We start from the raw sequence: 21963 nt of genomic DNA, 5'->3' as shown, positions 1-21963 counted from the left end.
TTAGGGATTGTGAGGCTTTTGCTTTTATGACAGTTTAAAAGAATACATTTTCAGACTTGTTTTAGAGTTGTAATGATTATCCTGTGTTTGTGGTGAAGGTTAATATAATCAGCATCATGATTTTAATAGTGACAATTCAATTTCCCAAAACTATGGCCTTTTGGAGGTTTGTTATCTTTAAATTGTAATTGTACAACAGAGTGGTCTGACTGAATAATCTGGTAAAATCTTATAAAATTATTTACAAAATTATTTGAAACCAAAATAAAATCCAACCTTGATAAAACTATTTGGAGTGTTTCAGTGTCGAGCGTATTGCCGAAATTAAGGGTGGAAGTTTCTCCAAATATCACACAGACTATATTCAATCAGAATAGATAACATTTCACTAGTGTTAACATCAGAGTGATTGTGACGGGTACCTTGATAATCTTAAGGGTCAATGACAGTGTTAAAATCTTCAGCAACAATTAAGGAGGAGATAGACATTTTATCTATTTCGCCAAAAACCTCCAATAAAAAATCTTAATCATCATTGTTAGGGGCATAAATATTTAGCAATAAGACTTAATGAGAGAGACTTTCTTTAGAATTCAAATTTGGTCATATGTTGGCTCAGAAAAGTGCCATTGTGGGATGTTGGCTGTGAAAAGAGCCATTTGTTGGGTAGCTAGACGTCCAACAAGTTAGAGTCTAATACCCTGTCTGCCGTCCCTCGTTTGCAATGACAGCAGGGACCACCTTGTTGAGGTGGTCGATGAATTTGTTACAAAGTGCTGTGGTAAGCTGTGTGCACCTGAACTCGTGGATGCTCTGGGATAGCTGCTCGATGCCAGTTGGCGTCCAACTCTGCTCCCACAATTTCATGGGAGCTCACACCATCTCTATTGGGTTGAGGTCTGGCGATTCTGGAGGCTTTGTGGGATGTTAGCTGTGAAAAGAGCCGTTTGTTGTGTAGTTAGACCTCTAACAAGTTAGAGTCTAATACCCTGTCCGCTGTCCCTCGTTCGCAATGACAGCAGGGACCAACTTGTTCAGGTGGTTTATGAGCTTATTACACAGTGCCATCGTAACCTGTGTGCGCCTGTAATCATGGATGCACTTGGACAGTTGTTCGATGCTAGTTGGCGTCTGACTCTGCACCCACAATTTCATGTGAGCCCACACCATCTCTATGGGATTCAGGTCCGGTGATTTTGGTGGGGTTTTCCACCACACAATACCATTCTTCTCCATGCAGTCCCTCGCAGCTCTCGAGGTGTGCTTTGGGTCGTTATCCTGCATGAAGCGGTGGCGGTCTGGAAATTTCGCCTTGATGAATGGTCTTAGGGTGCCTTCGAGTATGTGCCCGCAGGAGAACTCAGCATTCATGTGCATGGTTAACATTAGGGATTGTGAGGCTTTTGCTTTTATGACAGTTTAAAAGAATACATTTTCAGACTTGTTTTAGAGTTGTAATGATTATCCTGTGTTTGTGGTGAAGGTTAATATAATCAGCATCATGATTTTAATAGTGACAATTCACTTTCCCCAAACTATGGCCTTTTGGAGGTTTGTTATCTTTAAATTGTAATTGTACAACAGAGTGGTCTGACTGAATAATCTGGTAAAATCTTATACAATTATTCACAAAATTATTTGAAACCAAAATAAAATGCAACCTTGATAAAACTATTGTGAGTTTTTCAGTGTCGAGCGTATTGCCGTAATAAAGGGTGGAAGTTTCTCCAAATATCACACAGACTATATTCAATCAGAATAGATAACATTTCACTAGTGTTAACATCAGAGTGATTGTGACGGGTACCTTGATAATCTTAAAGGTCAATGACAGTGTTAAAATCTTCAGCAATAATTAAGGAGGAGATATACATTTTATATATTTGCCAAAAATCTCCAATAAAAAATCTTGATGATCATTGTTAATGGCATAAATATTTAGCAATAACACTTAATGAGAGAGACTTTCTTTAGAATTCAAATTTGGTCATATGTTGGCTCAGAAAAGAGCCATTGTGGGATGTTGGCTGTGAAAAGAGCCGTTTGTTGGGTAGCTAGACGTCTCACAAGTTAGAGTCTAATACCCTGTCTGCCGTCCCTCGTTTGCAATGACAGCAGGGACCACCTTGTTGAGGTGGTCGATGAATTTGTTACAAAGTGCTGTGGTAAGCTGTGTGCACCTGAACTCGTGGATGCTCTGGGATAGCTGCTCGATGCCAGTTGGCGTCCAACTCTGCTCCCACAATTTCATGGGAGCTCACACCATCTCTATTGGGTTGAGGTCTGGCGATTCTGGAGGCTTTGTGGGATGTTGGCTGTGAAAAGAGCCATTTGTTGTGTAGTTAGACGTCTAACAAGTTAGAGTCTAATGCCCTGTCTGCTGTCCCTCGTTTGCAATGACAGCAGGGACCAACTTGTTCAGGTGGTTTATGAACTTATTACACAGTGCCATCGTAACCTGTGTACGCCTGTAATCATGGATGCACTTGGACAGTTGTTCGATGCTAGTTGGCGTCTGACTCTGCACCCACAATTTCATGTGAGCCTACAACATCTCTATGGGATTCAGGTCCAGCGATTCCGGTGGGGTTTTCCACCACACAATACCATTGTTCTCCGTGCAGTCCCTCGCAGCTCTCGAGGTGTGCTTTGGGTCGTTGTCCTGCATGAAGCGGTGGCGGTCTGGAAATTTTGCCTTGATGAATGGTTTTAGGGTGCCCTCGAGTATGTGCCCGCAGGAGAACTCGGCATTCATGTGCATGGTTAACATTAGGGATTGTGAGGCTTTTGCTTTTATGACAAATTTAAAAGAATACATTTTCAGACTTGTTTTAGAGTTCTAATGATTATCCTGTGTTTGTGGTGAAGGTTAATGTAATCAGCATCATGATTTTAATAGTGACAATTCAATTTCCCAAAACTATGTCACGGTTTTTTATGGACACTTACAGAAAGTATTTGGGCCATTGTCTGCCACCATTTTGTCCTTTCTACATGATTCAGGTCTGACCATCTGGGTCTCCTACTGTATTCCTCCTGATTAGGCAGATATCTTCCACAAATGTCATTCTTCTACTGTTCTTATGAACTTTGTTGTTTTCATATCCAAGGTACAGAGCTTGGTCATTGCAGAGACCAGCGTAAACAACTGAAACATTACTGCTGTACTTGAGCGTATTCAGAGCCTCGTATGTATGGTTTCCTCACAACACCTTGAGGATGTTCTCCCCTTAAGGAAGTCTGGGGTCTGAGATTCAAACAAATATAATGACGGTATGAGTGAAAAGTCTGTCGCCCCATTACTTGAATTTGTTCGTCTGAGTAGCCCGCCATAGCTGCAGATGTAGCTGCCCCTATACAAAAGGAGTGGGCCATGTAACATTTTAGTGGGAGCCCGGCAAAGGACACCCAGCGCCGCAAAATGTGATTAAATCCAAATCTTGACAAGGGGGTGGTATTGAATTGCTGGAAAAATGCCCCTCTCCTGCTCAGGACGAATGAGCAAATAATTCAGTGCTGCCCGTACCGGGCAGAGTGACGTACATGTACTCTCTGGAATGATTATGACACGTTCAGCTCCATGCTGATCTGTTTTGGAGAACCGAATCATTAAGACCAAGCGTCGGTGAAGGGGATTTCCCTTAATGGTGATGTCATCGGTCAACAAGGGGACGCGCTGCGGCGTGGCTGTGAATTTGCCTATGAGCAGGAAACGAACAATGCAACAAGAAAAGCGGAGATCAACAGAATACATTCGTATGAAGTTGCACAAACAGAAGGTAACGCGCGTACCAGAAGATGCAAAATAGTAAGCGTAATGGGGCAACTAATATCTTTCCTGGCATGAAGCCGTCTACACCCTTCAATTAAGTGTTTAATTGGAAAACTCTTCATATGTCCTCTCTTTTGTCTGCGTAAGCAAAATGACAAGCCTGAAATGTACGTGGCAATCGTGCTAGGGGAATAACCGTGCCAAGACAGATGAGAAATAAAAAGAGCTATCTGCTCAATTGTAGGGGCCGATGTGATATCGAAGGGAAAAGAGTGTCTAAAGGCTTGGAAAGCTGACCTCGCCTGGCGGTACGTACACATGGTGTTCGGGCCCTGGGAGATTCTATCAAGAGGGCTTGTTCCCCATGAAGTTGGTCCAAAGTTAGACTGGGAGTGGTGTCCCCACGCGGTCGGCATCGGGGGGCCAGGCAACGAAATCTGCCCTTTCTTCCTTGTGCTACTACGCAAGAAAGTTAATTTCTTTTCTTTATTTACCAATAGTCTAAACAAATAAAGAAACAACATGAAACGGTATATTCTGGAGGGACATTTTTGGTTGTGCTTGAGTATCAAGTAAGCGGCTTTCTCAGCCTTCTTGATGCATTTTTTGTCGCCTGAGTCATCCGCGAGCTCATCTTGGGTGTATTCTTTCACGGTTTGCCAACCATTGGGCGAGCGATCAGCAATCTGTGTGTTTCTGATGGGTCTTTACCTCTTGGATGGCTGAGTTCAAGCGAATTTTTTTGCCTGGAATGTCGAGGTCCGTGTCCAGAACCTTGATGGCTTCTTCTATGAGGGTAATGATTTTTGCGGCGACTTCAAATTGCTGGCGGTTACCTTCGTTCTTGAAGGAGGGATTGGGCTGTATGTCTGTTTTCTTCGTAGCAGAATCTACCCTTCTCTGTTTCATCTGGAAACGTGCTAGAGAGTCAGCATACTTGCCAACTAGTAAGATTTTATCAGATTCAGTAAGATTTTTTACGTTAAAAATAGTAAAATCAGATTTTCTGTCAGAGAAATCAGATTTTAAAAAAATATTTACCTTTCATGTGTATTTTCTGAAGATTTAACCAAAAGTAAGATTTTTAACTTCAGTTTGCATATAAAATAAGATTTTTGCAATCTACGAGTAAGATATTTCATCTTGAAATGTTGGCAAGTATGAGTCAGCAATGTCATTATTTACCCCGGGCACATACTTGGCTCGAAACCAAATATTCCATTTCAGACACAGCACAACTAAACGACGTATGAGAGTCATGAAGTGCCTGCATGTGGGTGGTCGCCTGTTAATTACTGCCACAACTGCTTGGTTGTCTGATCAAAAAACCACCTTCTTGTCTGTCAATTGATCACCCCATAGCGAAACTCTGACAATTGGAAACAGCTACAGAAATGTGATTGAATACTGGCAGGCGAGGACGTCCTCCGGCCATTTAGCTTGAGCCCATTTTACAAAAGAGAACTTTTTGAGGACTTGATACTGTTAGAACATTTCGTCAAAATGTTATTTCACTGCATTATGATCATGCTAGGATCTCCTAATCAATGTAATAGTAACTCCCCACCCCACCCCCCAAAAAGGATGTAGTGTTTTTGAAAATCTAAACAAATCACAATGTACTGGAATTTTTTGTGTTGCAGAAAGTAATGATTCAAACCTTGTCATGACTGAATGACGTCAAGTTAATTGATATAAAGATTACAATGATCCTTTGACATAAAAGTTTCTTTTTTATAGTGCCTTGCCAAATTTAAGTTTCTTATTGCATTATGATGAGAAGTAAATCCCTTCATCAGGCAGTGAGGGTTGTTACACTTTTCTAGTCAGAGTTGCTTCACAGATGTTCAGACCATTAACTTTTACATCAGCATGTTGACCTTTAATGGTGTCTGTGACCCCATGGACCCATGGGGTCACCTCTGCTACTAACTACAATGTACTTGAATTCTGTGCCATGTGTACGTTTACTGCCTGCAGTGACTACATCACTGACTTAAATGCAGGTTTGACTGTAATGTGTGTTCATAATGTTTATAATCCTTGGCTCATAAAATGATGTAAGAAGCAATAAATGAAACATACATATACATTGTATGCATGTATGTGTTTTGATCTAAATGCCTGAGTGTTTACTTTGTTGCAATTGGAATTTCATTGTAACCATGTTCGTTATAACAGGAGTGCAATGTTTGATATTTGAAATGAACCAGTGCATTGTTGCTTTAAGGATATTAAAAGGGTGTATTTCTTTACATACTCCTTTAAGTGTCATTACTTTCAGAGTGCTCTTATCATGATTACAGATGAAGGGAATATAAGAGTGTACGACCCCCAGAAAAAAAAAAAAAAAAAAAAAAAAAAAAAAAAAAAACTTTCTAATGTTTTTTTTTTAGTTATTAACCTCTTGCCTTTAAAGGAGAATAAAATACAAATATGCATGAGGATTGAGCGAATGCAGCAATATTTAGTAATGGAAGAATATTGGGATGATCTCTTGAAAAATTGTGAATATTAGTTTTGGTGCTGGCGTTGCTAGATGAGAAGACTACTGCAGTTCATGACCACCTATGGATAATAAAAAGAGAATTCCACAAAGTTTCATTTTTTTTAATGAAAAGTGCATGATTATTCCCTTGACTTCTTACCAAACATATATAAATTTCATATCTGGGCAATAATCCCAGGAGGGCAATTAGGCCTACCACACGGCTGAATACTGGTTTATAGTGGTAAGGTTGGAGTAAAGATTAGGGTTAGGAGTTAGGGTTAGGATTAGGTTCAGGATTAGGATTAGGTTTAGGGCTAGGGGAAGGGGAAGGGATAATTGCCCAAGGGGTAATTGCCCTAGACCCATAAAGGGTAATACAATGTATCATTCCCCATGCTTTCTGAAATAGGCGAGTCAAGTTCTCTTTCATAAATGATAGGAAAGTGAAAATATGCTTTAATTTCCTGTAATTTTCTTTATACAATGTATTACTGTCTGTACGTGATGTCACAAAATTTTGTAGTCTTCTCATCCAGTCGTGGCTACACTGAAACTTCAAAAAACAATCCTAACTTTCAGTGGATTGTCTAATTTTCCTCAAACTTTGCTGATTTTGACTACTATTGCTGCATTCCCTCAATCCACATATTTGGGTATCATTCTCTTTGAAAGAGATGCTGTAGTTTTGGTTGAGATGGGGGTTCAGATTTTAACTTTTCGTGAGATGAATAAAAACTACTTGACATAGATATTATGTACTTAAAGGACAACTTCACCTTCATAAACATAAGGATTGAGAGAAATGCAGCAATATTAGTAGAACACATCAGTGAAAGTTTGAGGAAAATTGGACAATCGATGCAAAAGTTATGAATTTTTAAAATTTTTGTGTTTGAACCGCTGGATGAGGAGACTACTACAGCTTGTGAGTCATATGCGTACAACAGTATAAAGAAAATGTAAAGAAAATTCAACATATTTTCACTTTTTTTCAAATAATAAAAGAGCACTTGACTTGCCTCTTTCTAAAGGCAGGGGGAATAATATTACCCCCAACATATGTCAGTAACGAGTCAAGGGAATGTGTACTTTTTTCATAAGATGAAAATTTGTGAAATTCTCTTTATATTTTCCTTATATTGTTGTACGCATGTGACATCTATGTTATTCATACACTGCAGTAGTCTTCTCATCCAGCAGTTACTGCACAAAAACTTCAAAGATTCATAACTTTTGAACGGAATGTCCGATTTTCCTCAAACTTTCAATGATGTGTTCTACTCATATTGCTACATTCTCTCAATCCTTATGTTTATGAAGGTGAACTTGTCCTTTAAATATATATGAAAGAGCACACAATCCTAGAGGAATTCAAAGTTTATTTGATGAAAATTAATTTTGAAATGGCCGAGATATTCAAAAACAAAGTAAAACAAAGCAGTCCTAATAAAAGGTGGGTCCCACCTATTAGGACCTCTTTGGCTTTTATTTTTATAGTTCAGCCATTTCAAACCCAATTTTCATCAAATAGACTTTGAATTTCCCTTAGAATTCTATGCTCTTTCATATTTCGCAAGAGGCTTCTCATTATCTCACAAAAAAAAAAAAAATGTTGGAAATCTGAAGCCCCATGTCAACCAAACCTATGCCATTATTTCCAAGATGTCAGTGGTATTAAACTGTATGAAGTTTGTGTACAATACTCCCAATATCCGATGAGCAATGGATTGATGTCATTTTACCTGTTTGCTTAGTCATATTAATATCCATCTACAAGATAATCTTTGTAATGTGTTCATAGATGATTTGCTAGAATACATTTATGAAGTGAAGACACCAATTTTAAAGGGTGTGTACAGTTCTGGTCGAGGTGAGGATTTAGTTTTTAACGTTTTGCGAGATATTCAGAAACCACTCTATGAGATGTCAAAGAGCATGCAGTTCTAAGGGGTATCAAAAGTTTATTCGATGAAAATCGGTTTTGAAATGGCTGAGATATCCAAAAACAAAGTGAAACAAAGAGATCCTAATAAAGTTGTGGCATGTCGCCTTTTATTATTAGCACTTTTTTGGATATCTCAGCCATTTGAAAAACAATTTCATCAAATAAACGTTGAATCCTTCTTAGAATTACATGCTCGTTCATATTTCATACGAGGCTTTTCATTATCTCACTTAGGAATGTTCAAAACATGAAGCCCCACCTCAACCAGTACTGTACAGTTCCTTTAAGATGAATATCACTGTCAACATCAAACAGGTAAAGATACATGTATACATAAATATACCCCGATGCTGACATTGGTCTGTGCCCCATTTCATTATAGTTGATATGATAGCAACTCTTGCTGGAATGGCAACTTCCCATAGCAACAGCTAATCAGGAAGCTGGATTATTGTCATTACCCTCACAATTGCCTTTCCAGCAAGAGTTGCTATCATATAAATTTTTTAATGAAATGGGGGCCCTGGTCACTGCTTTGAAATGAATTATAGATGAGAATTATATTGCTGTTATTAGATGTCAAGCTAGTCGAACCGATATGACACAGAGAAACATTTGAAGCACAGACATTTTGTTGTGATGTTAACCAATGTCATTTGATTTATTGGTGTGACTCTTGAGATCACAAGAAAATATTTCATTCCTGTCCATAAATAAACCACTTTACATGGACCTCCAATGAGCACAATCACATTCCATACATTATTTTTTTACAATCTATTTACATAAAACCACATTATGCCCATGAAGAATTAGCTGTGGCTGCCTCACATGAGGATAAATACTGGTAGCTTGACAGTAGAAAAAAAAAAACCAAACATTTGAAAGCATGAAAATTAGAACAGTTTTACAACCTTTGCTACTCTTTGCCACGTTTCGGGGAGAATTATTAAGACTTTAATGAGGGTAGCAAAAAGCATCGATTCAACCCAATCCTGAGGCAAGTTTTTAGATCAAGTTCTAATGACCAAAATAAAGCCAATGTGGACATGAAAATCAATAGTGTTGGTGGTTTAACAACTTCAGAGACCTGGGGGTGCTTCATAATGCTGTCCGTAAAGTTACAAACGACTTACGAGCGACTGGTGATCAGTTGTGATTTGCTTCACTTACCAGAATTTCAATAATTCAGCACAAGAACTGATCACCAGTCGCTAGTAAGTCGTTCGTAACTTTACGAACAGATTTTACGAAATAGGGCCTTGGTAGCATGGGGAGGCATGGAGGGCCCAACTGAATTGATGATCTGCATTCAATGCCCACTGGGACACAAAAAGCACCCACCGGCAAATACATTGTACGTGCATGGAGGAGTACACTCACTAGTAACGGTCAATTCCCAGTCAAGATTCTGCGGCTTTGTGCGTACTTAATGGTACATAGAGATCACAGATATTTAAAGCTGTACACAATTTGTTTCGGGGATTCTCTCTATAATCCAAGCTGGGCCAGCCTCCCCACTTAATGGTGTCCCCATGCTACAGGTTGTATAGCGGGTCTTTCAGGCTTGCCCTTGCAATTTACAACCAATCACCGACAAGAATATCATACCAGTTTATAATATACCACACACAATACTTCTTGTAACGGTGGCAACGCAAATAAGGTTTGGCTTCCTGTTTCGCTTTTTCACCATTTTCCCCCCAAACTTTTCACTTTGTTTTGTTTTGTTTTTGTTTTGCTCTTTACAGAAAGTGTGTGACAACGTATCATTCATATTCTTTGACTTAATCTGTCACCTGCATTTTAATATACTTCACTTCTCAGTGAGGATTTAACCATGGCAACCATTTCCAGCACACAAATGTAAAAAACCCAGTCATAGTCACAGTGGTGTTCAACTTCCTACTGTTACCCATTAATACACCTGGGTAGAGATTCAGTAGTGTTTCTTTGCTACACATATACAACATGTATTGCTCATTCTGTCTGAAGTTGAATGACAAATGAGTTGTCAGAAAAAAAAAATTAAGAAGCAGAGATCATATGATTGTGCTTAGAAGTATTCAGGAGGATGTAAAACCTCACATGAAAGATTCATCACCACAGTAAGCATGGCCAGTGAACAGTATTACAATTGCCATTTGAGAAGCATACAGGATCTACATGTATCTGACACTTACAACATGTACAGAACTACCTCTCCTTATGATACAAACCTGACAGAGAAGAAATGAGGGAAAAATGAAAGAATTTTTTTCTTTTTTTTTTTGGCAAGTTATCACAAAGTATATTTGTCCGTGGATTGTTCATTCTGATACTTCTCATCACCCTAGACAACAAGTGACTTTACTGTAAAACAAGGAATGCTCGCATGCATTTTAATTTCATGAATTTTGGGAGCGTCAAGATTCGTGAAATCAAAATGCATGCGAAAGTTCTCATCTACGCTAACATGCACTGAATGCCTGAGGCAATTTGTGAAAATTTCACGCCACAAAAAAGGCTGTCGGCTCCAATTCGCAAAAATTTCATACTGTGAATATATGATGTTTTACAGTTTATTCATGCTTGCTCAGCAAACACATCACAGTTAAGTACAGCAAGGGTACATGATATTAAACATCAGTGTCGAATGTACAGATGAGAAGTTTTCACAATTTAAGATTGCCTCCTGAATTTTCTCCACTGGACATGCAAATACCAAGCCATTGCATCCCACAGCAGCACACGGCAACAAATGCTTGCTCAACAAACACAAAGTACAGTATGGTATTATGAGGAGATGGCTACTGGTAATTGGTATGTAACTACAGTTAATGCCTGCTCAGTTAAATCATTTGAAACTTTAAAAAAAAAAATCCACAAATCATCACTGTGTACGGTACAAAATGTAAAAAAGCAACTGTGAATACTTTCGGGAGCACAACACTGTCCACAAGAATCTATCGATGTTGAAAAATCAGCATTCTGACGCTTTTTGTCAGTCTTGTGAATATCATGACACAAAACTGACATGATGTGTGTCTTCCACCAGAAAAAATACTTCAGTTTGTAACTCCCAAAAGTAAACAGGACCTTTAAGACTGCTGTCTCAAAATATGTTTTCCCAAATTGAGTCCACCCTCTGCCGCCACCTGTCTAAACTCCTACTGGGGTCTTTGGAGGATCACTACCAAGTACATGTACCAAGCTGAATAGTAGCTGAACACAGCAGTTGCTTAGGGTGGGATTTCACGGAGCACGCGAACGATTTGCGAAGGACGCGAATGGCAAAATCCAGCATTCGTATTTTAGTCTGCAAAAGATCGCCAAACGAACGTGAGGGTTCGGAAGCGTCGTCAATTGTTCGCGAATGTCGTTTTTACTTCGGCGAGAATTTCAAAAAAGTTTGAAATTTTCTGCGAACCTTTTCCGCACACTTGGTCGTGATTTGCTCGTGAATTGTTCTCGAAAGTGTCTTTAAAGCCTCGTCATATGCGCAAGACCTTCGCAAGACACGCGCGATGTTCGCAAAATGTTCGTGAAACCCCAAACAGACTCCGAAACTTTGGAGAATGTCTCGCGTATGTTACGCGAAGTCTGCGAAATTTTTCCGATCATTTTACGACGTAATCGCTAACTGTTCGCGTACCTTTAGAGACATTCTCGCGAACGTTTAGCGCACGTTTGGGGGATGTATGACCTATACGTTTTCTACAAATAAAAATTATAGCATACATCTAAACATCAAACAATTATTAACAACTATAGTAACAAAAGAAATTAAAGACTAGCAAAGAGAAATAAATGTTTGATATACAAAAAAAAAATCGCAGAATACACTTAAAAATAATCTAAAATATGTAAAATTTCATTTGAACTATAGAGATTATGTGTTGGAGGAACTGCAAAAAAAAACAAACAAGATCAAATGCTTTACTAGTGGAGATATGTCCTAGCAACAAAAAAAAAATGTAGGTAAGCACACGATAGAGAAATGAGAGAAAAAGAAAGGAGAAATAGAGGAAAGAAAAAAATTCAACTCAAGACAGCTTCCACCTCTCCTTGGGTACATTTTCTCCCATGATTATTGAAAATTTTTCGTTGTTCGCATTTCCGTCGCGTGTTCTTCGTGTACGTAACATGCTGTACTTTAGCAATGATACACACGTCGTGGAAACTTCGCACAAATTGCGCAAGAATATTTTTCGGCTTCATTGTCGGAAAACATTCGGAGAAAAACTTTTCCGAATGTTGGATTTTGTCATTCGCGTCCTTCGCAAGTCGTTCGCATGCTCCGTGAAATCCCACCCTTAGCAATTCTCGTACGCAGTTCCAACCCCACTGCCTGAAGTCTTGTGCAAAGATGTCTTGCCTGGAACCAGTACTGAGCTCTATAAACAAGACTGTAACATCACCATTTAAAAAGTGCTCTCTGTGCCAACATGAAAGTGATTGGCAAGTAAGCAGGGAACTCAGAAGGAAGTGAGCACATTTTGGAAAACAAAAACAAAAACAAAAACAAAACTTTCGATTTGCAAGAGTTTAGGAAATGATGAACAATGACATTATCAAAACTTAATTATTTCATGTATGGTTGGACCTATATACTACTCATCGACCGCCTAATGTTTATTTGCTTGATAAGAATATTTAACACTGAAATTCACGTAAAAACTTAACCTACGTGATTGAGAAAATCCAGCACTATCAAATGCCGTTATTCCCTTTTCGATTTGAAGTTTCAGTGCAAAAATATCGCCGTCGAACTTGCATGGCCTCGTTTCAGCTCCCCGCGGTAAAGCTCCTTATTGTGATCGACCGCTGTTTTTGCATTGACAATGCACGCAAACCGAGTTGTATTGAACACCGTGTTGTACGAAGCTTTTTAGAAACTTCCATAGACATTACATTACAATTTGGTGAAAATATTCATTCGAAATTTTGTCCTTGATTAAAACCATTAATGAACAGTGAATTTTCGCGTTTTCCCACACCATCCTCATCAACGGTCAAAGCCAATCCATTTTTATGTGCTCTGCGCGCAGTGAAGTGCGTACAAAGCGTTCTGTGCGCCAATGTATACGCGGTCGGTTTCAAAAAGGGTGGTCGATATGTAGTAGGGCTACCATATATCACCCCCAGTCTTTGTTCAGCAAATTTTGCACACAAAGGCCGACTTGTAGTAACAAAGAAAAAGAGAAAGGGAGAATAAAAGACAAACAAAATGAAAGAAAAGAAAATAGAAACCAGAATGACACACAGAAATCAGAAAGTACAGGGAAATGAAGAATGGGAATAGAGGATACATCTAATCTAAGAGGAAGATAAATTTGTACAAAAATGAACGTTACGGGAGCTATGAAGTTCAAGCTTAAATTTGTACCATGTGTTGCTGTGAAGGCACACCAATTAAGTCATTTGATGTGGGCAAATGCCCTTTTCTCGCACGCGGCGAGATAATACTCACAGGTTCCTATCACAATGTGTGCTATCATGGGAGTCCATGGGTTAATTCTTACTCTGTCTTATTCAGATACAGGCTCAGCCAGTCAATGGCTTTCATTGGCAGCAACACCAGTCTGCAGGCCCAAAAATTAAAAAAAAAAAAAATAGTAACAATAATAAACTCCAGTCATCACAGTCTTTGCCAAGGGTCCATGGCTTATGTTCCTTGCTACAGTAGACTTTGCACAACTTTCCCTCTCTCTCCCCTTTCAGCGCGGTGCTGGTGGGGGCATGAGTGAGCCGGACGGCCTGCCTGGCCCGCTGGCCTGGGAGTGGGAGGGTTGGTGGTGGGCGTCTCCTCGCGCCTGCTTTGGGGGCGGTATCCCCCCTTTCTGGTGGCCCCCCTCCGCGGATCGTTTGCCGCTGGTGGGCTTGATTGCCTTGTTGTCGATGAAGCCCATCAGGAATTCCTTTGTCACAGGGTTAGTGATGCTCTGGCAAACAGCTGATAAACAAAACAAACAAAAATATTTATAAACAAAATATAATGCAAGTCAATATTTAAACAAAGCATATACATGTATACTAATAAGTCTGGTACTGTAACCTGCATAGTGGCAGCAGGGCTGCCAGCATTCACACATTATGGTTTTGGTTGGGATGGGGCTTCACGTGTCCAACTTTTTTGTGAGATAATGAAAAACCTCTTGTGAAATATGAAAGAGCATTCAATTCTAGGAGGAATTCAAAAATTATTTGATGAAAATTGGTTTTGAAATGGCCAAGATACAAACAAAGAGGTTCTAAAAAAAGGTCTAACCAAATGTGATAAAGTGCCCAGTAAACACACATTTCATCTGCATTTGTACTTCAAACAAGATTGCAGTCAAAATTGCTCAAATTTTGAGGTTATTGTTTTTGTGGAAGCTTCTTAGAGAGAGCTTGGGACCTGATGAATTTATTTGACCAAAAACCACAAAAATGTACAGCAACTCAATCAGTTGATGACAGGTTGTAACTAAGGAAGAGTGAAGGATTGCTAACCTCAATAAATAAAAAGGCACATTAATAATACAACAAAAAGAATTATAAGAAAGAAAAAAATCAGAACATCTATTTTTTTTCTCTGCTAACTCCCCTTTTTATGTTCTGTGATTATGTTATCTTAATCACACATATCATTTGTAAATAGTGTGATTCTTTATGACTGTTCTAATGAAACATAAATTTTTAAAAGTCTTTAAAAAATTATTTTGGATAGATAATGTGAAAACAATGCATACTAAAGTATACTTTTCAAAATCAAATTGTGACGCAATAATATTTTCGTTTAAATCTTATCTTTGTTATATTGGTTGAAGAATAAAAAACAAAAAGCACCAAACATCATGATAAGATACTACTTTGCAGTTTTGGGGAAGGGGGGGGGGGGGGGGAAGGAAAGATTTAAACTTACCCACTGCTGTCTTGTAGCCATTAGGGAAACTCTTGTCCGTTCGTTCCCTCATGAAGATCCAGCCCTTCTTGGGGTCGTAGGTGCACTCGATGATCTTGTTGTCATACTGCTTCAACTCTTTGGTTATCTGCTCAGCGAAAATGAAAAGATATTTTGAAAAGATTGCTAATCTGATGACAAAGGACAATAGAGGGAGAGAAGAAGCTTTAGTTGGGAAGGTGAATGGGGGAATTTGGTCAGCAACTGTGAAACAATCGCGCAACTACAAGCTTTGCTTACATGATTATATGATTCCATGTTTGAAATCCCTCCGTGGATATTGGAAGGAGATTCATCATCTTCAGATAATTTGCCATCATTTTGAATGAAATCAGCTTGGTGTTCATTCGCATCATTTCTTAATATTCTTCTTCTTCTAAAATTGGAAGGAGATTCATCAGCTTCAGATAATTTGTGATAATCTTGAATGAAATCAATGTGGTGTTCAATCACATCATTTCTTCTTCTAAAATTTAAAGGAATTCATCAGCATCAGATAATTTGCTATCCTCTTGAATGAACAGAAATCAATGTGTTCAATAACATCACTTTTCCTCCTCCTCCTCCTCCTCCTTCTCCTCCTCTTCCCCCTCCTCCCTACTCTCCCCTCCCCCCTCCCCCTTCATCCTCCTCCTCCTCCTCCTCCCCCTCCTTCCTCCCTCCCTCCCTCCCACCCTTGTCCGGCTTCTTCTTTCTTTTCAACAGCTAACAGCTGACATGATCAGCCTACTCTTAACTACAATGATTGTAGATGATTCCGTAACACCTTAGGGCTGTGGAATTTCCAGTGATTGAACCAAGCATTTGTGCAAAAAACATACTTGAACGAAGGTCTCACACACGCACACAATATGGCAATATTCAGCATTAGTCCCACAAAATGTCTCAATGAGAACATACAAGAACAAAAACAAATGACAAAAAAAAATGAAGGTGATTTAAGGGAAAGAGTATTAAATATGATGCTGTATGTTAATTTAATATTTTTTTCTGTGTTAATGCACTTAGAAACCTCAGCATTGTGCGCTATAGAAGTGTTATTATAATTATTATTATTATCAGTATTATTATTATCATCATCATCATCATCATTATCAACATCATCATCTCATCATCATCATCATCATCATCATCATCATCATCATCATCATCATCATATCATTATTATTATTATTGTTGTTAACATCATCATATTTTTGTGACTGCCTCTGGTTCATTTTCTCACCTTCATCTGTCCAAAGGGCTGCTGCTGTCCACCTACGAACAAGAGGCCACATGTCTCTGGTATGCACCTGTAAAGACATACAAGACGACATTTTACACTTTGTGTGTGCACTTCGAACTGAGTTTAAAAAGAAATACTGACTGCCTAAACACCAAATATGACATTGCATAGCTAAAAAAAAAGATCATTTCACTCCCCCAGTATATTATGAAAATATGGCTTAATTACACAGTTTGAAGTAAGATTAATTTGCAGTAACATACGATCAATTTTTTATTATTCAGTTCAGTTCAGTTTATTCAAACCAAATCAAACATAACAAAAGTGGTGCAACCTTGGATCCATAGGATTTGCTCCATTGCAAGCACGCTGAGAGCCCGGCACGCGCCTGCGTTTGCAGTGTGTGTGCAACAGCACGCTAGCGTAAAGCACTCAGTGAGCACTCTCTCGACCTCAGATTGTTTCAAATAATGACAAGGATCTATTTTAGGTGCTACATAAAACAAATAGTGAATGTTTTTCATTCGTGCAATGGACAGAATACTTAATTCAGTGAAAGATGAAATTCTTTGATCCATTCAACTCGACTGCGCCTCGCTGAATGGATCATTTCATCTTCACCTCATGAAATATTCTGTCCATTGCACTCATAAACATTCATTATTATTTGTATGCTAATGAATCCATCGTTGAATTAGCCCATAATGAAGGCGGAGTATGCAGCTGTGGTTATTACTGTCATGCTAACATCTAATGCAGTGAGACTATTGTCTTTGCTGAGCAATAGGTCTGATGCGGCACGAACTATGAACAGTGGATGCGCGGGAAGTTTTTCATAGGAAAAAATGGCACCAATGGGTAGTCGACAATAAGACAACAAAGACTAAAGCAAGACGAGTGGATATAAGCGGTGGATGCTTATATAAGCGGTGGATGCTTCACACATGCATCCACTTTTTGTAGTCTCGCCGTATCAGACGTTTAGCATGACAGTAAAGCTATAGCTGCATCCTCTGCCTAGATAATAGGCTATCAGTAAATGGGTGATTGCACAGGCATCAAAATGTGGCATCTTGGCAGTATCTTTTGTTTTTTTAACTCTTTATGTGCCACATTCGCAAGCCCGACTCCGTCGACAGCGTGCCAAGTCAGCATATTCTGCTCAAACGCAAAAACCCTCCCAAACCGATCGATAAATCGCCAATTGCCACAGAACAATGACAACATTTCTCGCGATTCTATTCCTGTCACATGTAGCTTGCATTTTATGTGGTGATTGACTGTCCCATGGTGTTCCCCCTGGATTTGAGAGTAATTTCCAAGTTCTGGCACTATCTGTGTGCAAAAGTCATGCCTCTACATTAATGTAGCTACTGGTCATTTGAATGAAAATCAATCATAGATTTGTCATACAATTTACATCAAAGCAAAGCTTTGCCCCTTCTCTACAACTCTGGTCATTAGGTAACAAAAATCTACAAAAGTTACATAGATTTGAAAAAAAAAAACAAGTGCTTTCCCAAAGCACGACTACGTTGCTGTCTCAGAACAGTGTGGCACACAGGAGGTTTGCACCACGGCACTAAAGAGTTTAACCCATTGAGACGGACTGATTTTACTACAACACACATTTCCAATAGACACCTGCCCGAGTATACTCAGGACTCGTCCTCAACGGGTTAATAAGAGAAGCAAATGACACTTACCCTTCTGCTCTGACAGTAGTGATTTTCAGCCTGAAGTCCACTGAATCATACTGGGAGGCTTCCACTTCAAGATGATGTCACAGCGACCTGGGATGTACGGCTGCCAACGACATGACAAGGACTGTCCATGTTACACAATTATTATTATTATTACCTCTGTCTTTGGATTTCTGTCTGTCACAGAGCACCTATCAAAAACTGCACAGGATTCAAATCCAATTTGTTCAAATTTGCCATTCATCAGCAAACTTCTCAAGGTTGCGCTACAAATGATTATGGTATTGAATGTCATGATTACACTTATTATCATTATTTCCAACTTCAAGGCTTGTTACTGTAAACATGATCAATATCATCTTCATTACAGCACGCAATAATGAAATTCTTTCTATTCACCTGTGCTATTGAAGTACCAGGTTCAATATGGTAGTGAATGTAACATGACAATGTCACAGTAATAAAATCATGTCAGCTGTTTGAAGTTACAATATCGAAGGAAATGTCTCTTACTACAACTGGTACAGGTAGTAACCGCATTCACAGATAAAAGTAGTAGCCCACAAAATAAAAAATACATGTATGTATTCAATACTCAGACCATTATCATGACAGTAGCTTGGACATAAAACATAAACTTTCAACTACTCAGAGAAATAAACATCACTCACACACTTGAAAAGTGCTCTAACAAGGAAATCTCATTCAAGTTCCTGCAACTGTTTCTCCATATTTTCAAATAGTTCCCCATGAAATTCAAGTATTAGGTGAATACAGCATAAAGATCTTAATGTAAATGAGTTCATTACGTTTTACTATTCTCTCTCATAACTAACGTACAATGTTTTGACAACATTTTTTTTTTTCTTTTCAACCACAAGACAGTCCCTAAGCAGAGTTCTTTAGCTGAGTTCTGCCACCTGCATATTAAAGGGACTGTATAGTATTGATGGAGATGAGAATTGGGCTTTTAACTTTATTTGAGATACCAAGAAACTACTTATGAAATAGTCCAGAGCATACCGTTTTAAGAGGAATTCAAAATTTACTAGATGAAAATCGGTTTTGGAATTGCTGAGACATCCAAAAACAAGGTAAAACAAAGCAATCCTAATAAAAGGTGGGTCCCGCTAAACTTTTTAATAGGAGTGCTCTTTTTTGGATATCTCAGCCTTTTTAAGACCGATTTTCATGAAATAAACGTTGAATCCCTCTTGGAATTACATGCTCTTTCACATTTCATGAGAGGTTTCTCATTATCTCACCAAAAATATCAGAAACCTTAAGTTACAGTGTAGGTCTCAACCAAAACCATACGCTCTCTTTAAACCTAAATGTGCTTTGTTCGATGATTGGCACAGAAAGTACCAAATCTGATTGTCAATAAATAGATATTACCTACTCCCCGTAATCCAATTTGCATCAACCTGGCCTTTCTACTGGACTGAGGCACATTGCTACACCCAAGATAGCCTTTTGTCAAGGCCCTCTCGCTGTAATGGGCGAGCGAAGCAAGCCCAGCCGAGCGCGACAGCGCGAGGGCCTTTTGAGATCTGCTTCACACATTATTATTCACGACATGTGAACCCTACTGGATATTCATATAAATGAGTTCCAGTCGACCAATGGAATGGCGCAATCCCCACACCCTCACCCTTGGTGCTGTCATGCCTGTTCACATGCATCACTGACCACCCATGGAGGTCTGTGGCGTGCATTCGATGTATTCAAATCGGGTTCGAGCAGACAGCACACTGATTGGTTGACTTTTGCTGCCGAAATCGGGGAGCAAAAGTCGGTAATTCAAAGGGCTAACAAAAGGATGCAAAGCAGATCTCAAAAGGCCCTCGCGCAACCCCACTCAGCTGGGCTCTCTTCATGATTCACCATACAGCGAGAGGGCCTTGACAAAAGGCTACACCCGAGAAGGCTTGCCATAAAGTTTCCGACAAGGTCTGACATACTGATGGAAAAGCTTGCCAAGTTAAGCTACGAGCCTCGGCACGTAAAGGTCTATTCTAGTTATGCGAAGCTGGAAGAGACAAGAAAGAAGGAACATATTTGAGGAGTGACTTACGTCATTATGCGGCTGGAAGATGAGTCCATCTGTTTCATGCATCAACTCTTTGCTGAAGCTGCCATCCAGAATCTTTAAAAAAAAAAAAAATCATGATTATTTATAGCAATAATGCCATACTAATAGGTAATATACAATACACTTGCACTACAATGTGCCTAAATGTACACTGTGTGAAGAGAAATGCGAGTACAAATTTGCATTATGCACATCAAAGAAATCAATCAATATTTTTTGTATACTTGTACATATAGCCCATGTGCTCACACATACAATTTGTATTAACCCTCAGTGTGTCTGCAGACGTCTGGAAGCTACAGGTAATTGTCAATGAATTGAGATGTCTAATTTATCATAAAATATGCAGTATTTGGGAAAAAAACAGTACAAAATACTGCATGAAAGTAACAGTTGGCATCTCTGTTGAGTGTGCTTGCTAATCTAAACAAGGTCAAGTTTGGTTGGCTCACTGAGGTAATGAAAAGGCTTGGCAAGTCAAGCTAGATGGCTGGGCACTCAAAGGATTAATCATCCTATACTCGACAGCTAGGTTAGAGGAGTATTAAAATTTTTTTTTGCTGTACAAGCTGTAGGATTGTGCTGATCCCCGTAATCCTCTAATCCCTTGTCCCTTGTCCCTAATCCCCCCTGATGCTGGGGGGCTGACTCACCTTCTTGGCCGAGGTGATGTCCCAGAAGGGCTTCTCCCGAACGCCGAAGGGTTCCTGCGAGCGGTCAATGGTCCCCCTCTGAAGCTCCGCCTCCCTGGGGACGATGATTTCGTCGTGGATACACTTCCTCCTCCAACCAAAGTCGCATCCTCCGACCGGCTTGCCCTGAGAGGTAAGGGCAAATGAAAATGGAATATCATTCAAAAATGTGTCATTTCTGTTTCTACATTTATGTTTATGATTACATCTTGTTCATTAAGAACACACATTTATGTAAATGTGGCAAGCATGATTTTGCAGCAACGGTAACTTTTTTTTTTTGTGATGCCATAGTATAAACCCTCCACATGCCACATTATTCTTAGACCACAAAGCAGCAACACTTTTGAAAAACATTCTGTTTTTTAGATCCATGTTATTTTGTTTATAGAAGCATTCAAAAGCTAAAATGCAGCACAGCAAAGTTGTAGAGAAAATTGCAAGCTTTGCTGTGATGTAAATTTTATGACAAAGCTTCGTCCAGTTTGCTGGGGGTGATATTTAATACTGTTGTATTGTCTTATCAGATAATGAGATTGCTTGGGGGTACAGGCAGGAGAATATCCAGATCTAGATGTCTGGGGTTGGATTCTCTGTTCAGACCACTCTGACAAATACACTGAACATGTCAGACACAGCTAGCAATCGATTCATCTGTTGCCCCTGGCAACCTAAAGGATGGGCCTGTGCAACGTCTAGGTATGGATATTTTAAGAATCTCTATCTAGGAACATGTTGAAGGAGCATGTGTAGAAGGAAGAAGGGATCGACAGACAAGGTGGAGGAGACACAGAAAGAAAGGTGGTGAGTAAGGGATCACCTGCTCGAAACACCCATCGACCATCAACAATTTGCTGCCATGCCCCTGCCACTGGCAGGAATGCCCTTTTCAAAATCAGACCGTTCATGGCCTAACATTTTATCATTCACTTGTACCCCTCTGAGTGGATTTGTGCCCCCTAAAAAAAAGTGGCCTTGACCCAAATTTGATGAAATTTGAGATGTGTTAACCCTAAAGGGGCCGGGCTTTTTTGGCTATGCTCAGACGGGGGGGGGGGGGGGGGGGGGGGGGGGGGGGGGGGGGATGGATTCCGCCCCCCCCCCCCGAGATCTCG

The 21963-nt window shown here is 39.5% G+C and overlaps 1 protein-coding gene across 1 annotated transcript in view; it reads right to left on the bottom strand.

The window, feature by feature from the left end:
• Positions 1 to 13758: 13758 nt before the first annotated feature.
• The window catches only part of LOC140239528 (mRNA-capping enzyme-like), a 34452-nt gene continuing 26247 nt past the window's right edge, over positions 13759 to 21963 (bottom strand). Inside the window, 7 exon segments of the mRNA XM_072319363.1 lie at positions 13759 to 14143; positions 15095 to 15221; positions 16359 to 16425; positions 18065 to 18110; positions 18113 to 18164; positions 20139 to 20210; positions 20810 to 20974. Coding sequence (XP_072175464.1) covers positions 13908 to 14143; positions 15095 to 15221; positions 16359 to 16425; positions 18065 to 18110; positions 18113 to 18164; positions 20139 to 20210; positions 20810 to 20974 — 765 coding nt within the window. The 3' untranslated portion in view covers positions 13759 to 13907.

This window comes from Diadema setosum, chromosome 16 (assembly GCF_964275005.1).
Source record: "Diadema setosum chromosome 16, eeDiaSeto1, whole genome shotgun sequence".
NCBI lineage: Eukaryota > Metazoa > Echinodermata > Echinoidea > Diadematoida > Diadematidae > Diadema > Diadema setosum.
Note: the sequence above shows the minus strand (reverse complement) of the source record. Positions and strands in the feature narration are given on the sequence as shown.